The sequence below is a fragment of the Drosophila santomea genome, chromosome 2R, assembly GCF_016746245.2.
Source record: "Drosophila santomea strain STO CAGO 1482 chromosome 2R, Prin_Dsan_1.1, whole genome shotgun sequence".
Lineage (NCBI taxonomy): Eukaryota > Metazoa > Arthropoda > Insecta > Diptera > Drosophilidae > Drosophila > Drosophila santomea.
The window spans coordinates 995,519-1,003,194 of record NC_053017.2 but is presented as its reverse complement, the minus strand read 5'-3'; the positions used below and the strand labels follow the sequence as shown (position 1 = coordinate 1,003,194).

General features: G+C 43.7%; 1 protein-coding gene across 1 annotated transcript; it reads right to left on the bottom strand.

Annotated features, from left to right (window-relative positions):
* Positions 1 to 980: 980 nt before the first annotated feature.
* LOC120445604 lies at positions 981 to 7,153 on the bottom strand. Its single transcript, XM_039626110.1, has 2 exons — positions 7,141 to 7,153; positions 981 to 2,051 (listed from the first exon to the last, which is right to left on the bottom strand). The coding sequence occupies exon 2, from the start codon at positions 1,858 to 1,860 to the stop codon at positions 1,303 to 1,305; it is 558 nt and encodes a 185-aa protein (XP_039482044.1). The 5' UTR covers positions 1,861 to 2,051; positions 7,141 to 7,153; the 3' UTR covers positions 981 to 1,302.
* Between the last annotated feature and the right edge of the window lie 523 nt (positions 7,154 to 7,676).

Sequence of the window (7,676 nt, the reverse complement as noted above, 5' to 3'; positions counted from 1 at the left end):
GTGACTAGATACCCAGAATATGATATGGATATGATACCCAGAGCTGATATGGGTGATGTCGTAACAAAAATTCGGATTCTGATGCTATCACGTTGTTGGCATTCCCCAATTATGTGTTAAACTGAAAGAATACGGGCGCAGGAGCTCGAAGGCGGGTTGGATCTTGTTAATAAATGTTCATGTGTAAGCGAGGTTGCGACTCACGCTTTAGGCTTGAGTCTTCTAATGCTGGTGTAACTAAAATAGGTGCCATAGAAGCATATTGGCCCGCTCCATCTGCATATTCGTTCCCCACTATTTCCGCGTGACTAGATACCCAGAATATGATTATGTGTCGGTGTTTTTTGGTGAGCGAACCCCGGATTGGGGACATTATCCGGGTTTTGGTGTTGAGATTGACAGGCTGTCTGTGAATACAGCCTGCTCGATTCCGCTATTTTGCAAGCATTAAATATGGCATGGGCCTTAGCTGTAAATACCGTAGATTGTGTGGGCAAGATGCCACAAGACAGTATGACATTGCTTGAGTCAACTACTGCAAAGGCAGCTATGTTGTCCCTTAAGGTCCCGTCTGTGAAAACCACTTCCATCATGGTAGGCATGACTTTGCAAAAGGAATAGCTGTTGGAAAGTTTCTTTACTTGTATCCGTTTTGTTATGACTGTGCAACGTTGTGTTAAAAAAAGAACTGGGAAGCAACAAGGACGGGGCGCATATAGCTCGTGTGATCGGTGGAGTACCGATGGAATTTATTTCGTTTGCAAAGGCTGCAACGGATTGTTGAATTGACTCTGTAGGTTCTTTTGGATTTAAGAGCGTTGATGCTTTTGTGAGTGTTTTAGTTTAGGTAAACGTAAGAAAGTTGTTTTCAGCAACCTGTAAGGAATAGGTGGAAGACCTGCCTCTTGTAAGATACATTTGATTGGTGAAGTTAGAAACGCGTTTAAGTATCTGCGAACAGCTGTGTGATATGGCGCTTGGAGAGTCTTTATATTTACGTTTTCGGACCATCCGGAACGCGTGTTCGATCTTGGATAGCATCAGAGCCCAAGTGATGTTTATATGAGATAATATGAGAACATATGTGTTCTTAGGCCTAGATTAACAGAGTTTGGCGAAGACGGGGCGAATTCGCAAAGAGCGAGAGAGAACTTTATTATGCTCCCGCCTTCGCCCTAAACTAACTTACACTAGACTTCAAATTTTTTCTACTTCACATGACAACAATGAACAACAAACAATAAACAATGACCGACAATATGAGTTCCGCCAACACCGGGCCCGTTGAACGCCTCCACGGCTTCAAGAAATCGGCAGCGGCGCCAGCTTGTGGATCGCCCTCCGGAAGATGGCTCCATCACTCCTCCTAAGGTCGACGACCCTGACCTTGCCGTCCTCTCCTGCGTGCGTCGCGACGATCCTTCCCAGGAGCCACTGTTGAGGCAGCAGGCTGTCCTCTGCCACGACGACGAGTTGGCCCTCCTCGACGTTGGCCTTCTCCTCGTGCCACTTGCCCCGAACCTGAAGGCACAGGACATATTCCCGGGACCATCGCCGCCAGAACGTTTGCCTGACTGACGAGACAAGCAGCCATCGCCGCAAGCAACTGAGACCCGCCTGGTCCGGGGTCCGGAGTGCTGGTGCTGCGATGAGCGGCCCGCCTGTCAGCAGGTGCCTGGGAGTTAGCGCCTCTCCGTCGCTTGGGTCCTGGCTGAGCGCTCCGAGGGGACGCGAGTTCATCGTGGCCTCGATCCCGACGAGGACTGTTGCCAGCTCTTCGGCGTTTAGGAGTGCGCTGCCCACCGATCGTAGGAGTAGGTGCTTTGCAGTTTTCACACCTGCCTCCCATAGTCCGCCCATGTGCGGAGCCCGAGGGGGTGTGAACGCAAATTCGCATCCGCTTTTTGATGCGAACTCGCGAATTGCGTCCGCCTGCTCCTCGATCCGATCGCGAAGAGCCAGGAAGTGGCGACTCGCTCCGACGAAGTTCGTCGCGTTGTCGCAATGCACCGTCTGCGGACATCCTCGTCGACCAATGAATCTTTGAAAATCTAATAGAAAAGAATCAGTACATAGATCTGAGACAATCTCTAAGTGAACCGCCTTGGACGCAAACAAATAAGGCAACGTAGGACTTATACGGGCCCTTCCTCGAATTTTTAATGTCGTATAGACAGGGCCACAAAAATCAACGTCACATATCGCAAATGGGCGGAGAGCACGGAGTCTATCTGCGGGTAGATTTCCCATAATTTGTGCCATCAGTCGAGGCTTGCATTTGAAGCAGCGCACACATGATCGAACTGTCTGACTGCAGAGTTCCTGAGCGCTTACGGTCCAAATACGCTGTCGTAGGATGCTCACAAGTGCTCGAGGGCCGACATGAAAATTGGAATGGTGCAAATGCCGGACGTAGCTCTGCACAAACTGCGAGCGTTTTGTCAACAGCAAGGGAAACTTGGCATCATATGATATAGGAGCGTTAGCTAGTCGCCCCCCAACTCGTAACAACGAAAAGTTGCACCAAGTGCCTGTATCCTCATGGATGAATGGGTTCAATCGCTGAAGACTTGGGCCGACCTTGGAGCCTTTACGAACCTTTTCAATTTCTACTTGATACTCGTGCTTTTGTACTATTTCGATAATCTTATGAAACGCTTCATTATATTCAGTCGGTGACAGAGTTTCTTCGAAAACTATACTCTTGTCTTAGCATTTTCTTAGAAAGCGGAACATATAAGCGAACACTCTAAGCAGTTTGAGGTGTGACGAAAACCCCTCGATGACATCCAGCAAATCGGAAGTTTGCACAGCAGCGGTCAGCCCGACCACAGTCTTCCTAGCTTCCTGACGCAAGACTTCCTCATCCGGCTCGAAATGCGCATTTTTGGGCCAGTTTTCTTCTTCGTCCTTCAGAAATGGTGGGCCAGTGAACCAGATCGACTGCCCTATCTCGTCGACGTCACAACCTCTAGAAACGATATCTGCTGGGTTCTGCTTTGTGGGAACATGCCGCCATGTAGCTTCTCCTGACCATTCTTGAATCTCCGCTACCCTGTTCGAAACGAATGTCGACAACGAAGATGGATGAGATCGAATCCAGTGAAGAGTAACTTCAGAGTCCGACCAGTATACAATTCGTTCGATAGGGACTTTTAATAAGGGTTTGATTCTATGGCAGAGATCTGCGAGAAGGTGAGCGGCACATAACTCAAGCCTTGGGAGCGTTTTGGTCTTGAGCGGCGCTACTATTGACTTTGAAGTCAACAACGATAATTTAAAACCTTCGGCAGTTTTGCTACGAATATAGACGCAAGCTCCATAAGCTCTCATGGAGGCGTCGGCAAAGGCATGTAGCTGTACCGGTGACAATGGGTCGCTATGCACGAACCGAGGAATCGATATCTCATCCAGTTGAGACAGAGTGCTTTTTAGCATATCCCAAGCTGTTTCAAAATGCATCGGAATTGACTCATCCCAATCTAACTTATTAAGCCAGAGTTCCTGCAATAGGATCTTTCCTTTAATCACAATGGGACTTAACAAGCCGAGGGGGTCAAACAGCTTTGATGTCACCGATAGTATGTTCCGTTTTGTCGCTCGGAGACCCATGACAGAAGTGTCAATTTTGAACTTGAAGGCATCTTCGCTAGGCAACCACGATATTCCTAACGCCTTAGTTGACTCTGAATCCGAGATAGGTATCGACTTAACTCTGCTCTCAGTGACCTCAGATGAGTTTGAAAACCACTTTGTCAATTAAAAACCTGCTGTTTGAAAAACCTGAGACACTTCAGACTTAATTGTCTTTAGCTCCTTTACGCATGCAGCACCAGTTAACATGTCATCGACGTAAAAATCGGATCCAATCACGTCGGCAGCTCTAGGGAATGAACATTTAGCAGATCCACTCAACTTCTTTAAACACCGAATAGCCAGAAATGGGGCTGGTCCAGTACCATATGTGACGGTGTTGAGCTTGTATAATCTCAAGGATCCAGAGGGGTCTCTCCTCCACACTATGAGTTGAAACTTCCTATCCGCTTCATTAACCATTACTTGGCGATACATCTTTTTTACATCGGCAGTCAGGGCATACCTGTGCAGCCGGAAGCGGAGTAGAGTTGAGTACAACTCTTCTTGAATTGTCAACCCCACCATCAGGATGTCGTTTAAGGCCACCTGAGACGATGTTATGCAGGACGCATCGAACACGACGCCCAACTTTGGGGCCTTAACACGCATTGATGGGGAATGACATAATGTGGTGTGGAAGGGAGTTTGTTGTCTGTAGGCGACATATGACCTAGGGCGAGATATTCTTCCATGAATTCCAAGTATATGGTCTTCAAGTTAGGATCTCGAGAAAACCTTCGCTCAAGCGACAAAAACCACCGTTTTGCAACCTCGAAGGAGTTGCCTAATCCATTTGGATCAGATTTAAACGGCAGCCTGACTTCAAACCGACCTGATGGCAATACCTGAGTAGTCTTCCTATAATGGTCTTCACATAACTTGTGCTCAGGCAACAGAATTTTCTTTGGATTTGGCATTTCCTCCAGCGACCAAAATTTCTTTAGTGTGCTGTCAATCGATACTAAAGGTTCTTCACTACAGCTGAAACTATTCACAGCTTGTTTCGGGACTGCAGACTTGTATCTGCCCGAAACAACCCAACCAAGTAGGGTCTTTTGTAGAGTTGGATAGTCAGGACCTTGACTAATTTGACCAACAGCTAGCAATTCGAAAAATGATTCTGCTCCTATCAACATATCAATTTTTTGTGACTTGTAGAAATATGGGTCTTCTAATGGTAGGTCCTTCGGGATCTTCCAATCACTGACGTTCACCGACTGATCAGGATGGTAACCGGAGATCGACTTTAAGATCCAGAAATTGAACGAGAACTCACTACCATTTATTCGCGACTTCACCACTGTGTGTACCTTTTTTTTTGACTTGAGAATTGTACTCGCCAATACCAAGTAAGTTGATACACGACTCCTCTCTCCGAATCTGTAAGTGGTTCGCTAGTTCTTCTGTTATAAAATTCGTTTGAGACCCAGAGTCCAGCAGAGCTCGGGCTAAAACGTATTCCCCGTTTTTCGTACGGACGCTTACGATTGACGTAGCCAAAATCACCCTGTCCAAGGACGTGGCATGCATAACATGTGACGTGGAAGGCTGATCTTGGTTAAAAGTAGGAGACATGGTCTCTGGCGGGGGTGGCAACGCTAAACTGTTCTCAGGCACTGTATATCTATGAAGCAGAATATGGTGTGAGCGGTCACAAGCTCGACACTTTTTGCCTTTGCATTTCGAAACAGTATGGCCTTTTCGCAGACAATTGATACATAAGGAGGCAGACTTAACAAACTCGAACCTTTGCATTACAGAGAGACGCCCAAACGGGCTACAATTCTGTAGCAAATGATCTGCTGCATTGCAATAGCTACAAGTTTGCTGAGGCTTGCTGTTGGAGAAGGAACACAAGAATGAGCTACGATTATGTGGCTTGCTCGAAACAATTTTATCTTGCTTCGGCTTTGTCGATTCTTCAGCTGATAAATGCTGATATCGGCGATTTAACATTTTTTCAAACTCGGCCCAAAGCGGCAAAGTCTCATAATCGAGCTGATCCTCCCATTTTTGTTTGGTCACTGGGTCGACTCTATTCAATACCAAATATATCAACATTGCATTCGAAATTTTTGTATCATCTCCTATCGATAACAGAGAACCATAAATCGAAGAAACAGTATCAATAAGGTTTCTCAAGGAGGAAGCGGACTGATGCGATATTTTAGGCAGACTAATCAATGTTGATATATTATTCATTCGTAAACTTTTTTTAAACTGGCTAGTGCCTTTTCGTAATTGCTCTCGGAGACTTGGTACGCTTTCACTGTTTCTAGAGCTTCACCAGAGAGATATGAAATTAAATGGTTAAATTTTTCGATAACTGGAATGCTGGCGTCTTTATGAACCAAAGTTTCGAAAAGGCTAATGAAATTTTTAAACTCCGAATAATCTCCACTGAATTTTGGCAATGCCAAATTCGGAAGTCGCGCACGAGTTGGAGCTACTGCAGCTGATCCCGGAGCTTCGCTGACACTTGCTACCTTCAAGGCAGACAACAGGGACATTATTTTTGCCTTGGTCACTATACAAAGCTCTTCTGTTCTTGTAATTCATTTGCCTTACTAATTGAAGCATTTAAGTTTTCTAGTCGACATTTCAATTCTTCCTCTAATAGCGGAATCGATCCTGTTTCTAGTCGCTCATTTAATCGGCGAATTGTTCTGACCCGACTTTGGAGCTTGCTTTTCAGTTTTTCCAAAACAGATTTATTTTTGGTTTTTAGGCTCATTTTATATTAAATATTTAAATTAATTAAATTTATTCCCGAATTAAATTAATAAATGGCCGAAACAAATTACCTCAAATCAGACCGACAATATAATTTAATAACCTTCGAATCAACAATTAAAAATTTATTAAACCAAAAAATAGGTTATTTTTAATTTCATAAATTATTAATTTATTGTTGGAAATGTATATTAAATATTTTTCTGATGAGAACAACGAAAACAAATTATTTAAATTGAAATTCAAGTCACGCAGTATCAATTAATAGTGGGTGCGAAATGACGCCGAAAAGGGTATACCCGCAGAGTACAGGGTAGAGCGTTACTTGACGGTCCGCTAATCTAAGCGCGCCAACGAAAAGGGGCCAAACAACAACAACGCAGGTAGCGGTGCAAAAGCGAAGCGAAAACGAAAAGTTCACCGCTGCAGCTGCTAGTATATAGGGCTGTCTGTGTATTAGTGCGCAAGCTTGGATTAACTTTCCAACTATTAATGCGAGTTTCAACGAACGAGTGGGGGAAGGGGGGGCGACAGTGATTGCAATAATACAGTACAAAATAATAAATAAATGTTGCGTCCAAAGCGGTTCAATATATGTATGTGTATTTATTTTATCAACCAATAAATTGAATAATGTGCATGCAATCTAGCTCTAATATATTGATACGTACATATGTGCCAAGAACTGAAAGCGAGGTGCAATATTCCAGCACAAGACAATAAACATTAAATTTGTCTATAACTCTAGCATTCAATTTTTTGCACAAATACCTGTGATTTCCGAATGCTAATTTTAGCGGCCACTTTCCTTAATATGTTTAAGATATATTTATTATTTACACAATAGCGCGTCGCGGGCAACAATATATTTATTTATTTGCACTCACAAAAAAAAACAAAGAACAATTTTTTATGTTGCACTTTTATATATTATATATATATATATTATATATTATATGTGTCACTGTCACTTTAATTAAATGTTGCCTTTTGTTTAACTAATTATCTTGTCCACCCGGGGGCGCCATGAAAATTTTAATTAGTTTATTAAAAATATTGAACTTTGGTGGCAAGAATAATTAGGTTTAATTTCGGAACTACGACAACGAAAAAATGCGTGTGCTCGTGCTGAATTCAATTTTTCGACTTCATCTCTATTGAACTTTATTATGCTCCCGCCTTCGCCCTAAACTAACTTACACTAGACTTCAAATTTTTTCTACTTCACATGCCAACAATAAACAACAAACAATAAACAATGACCGACAATATGAGTTCCGCCAACATACATTGAGTCTTTTGTTTAG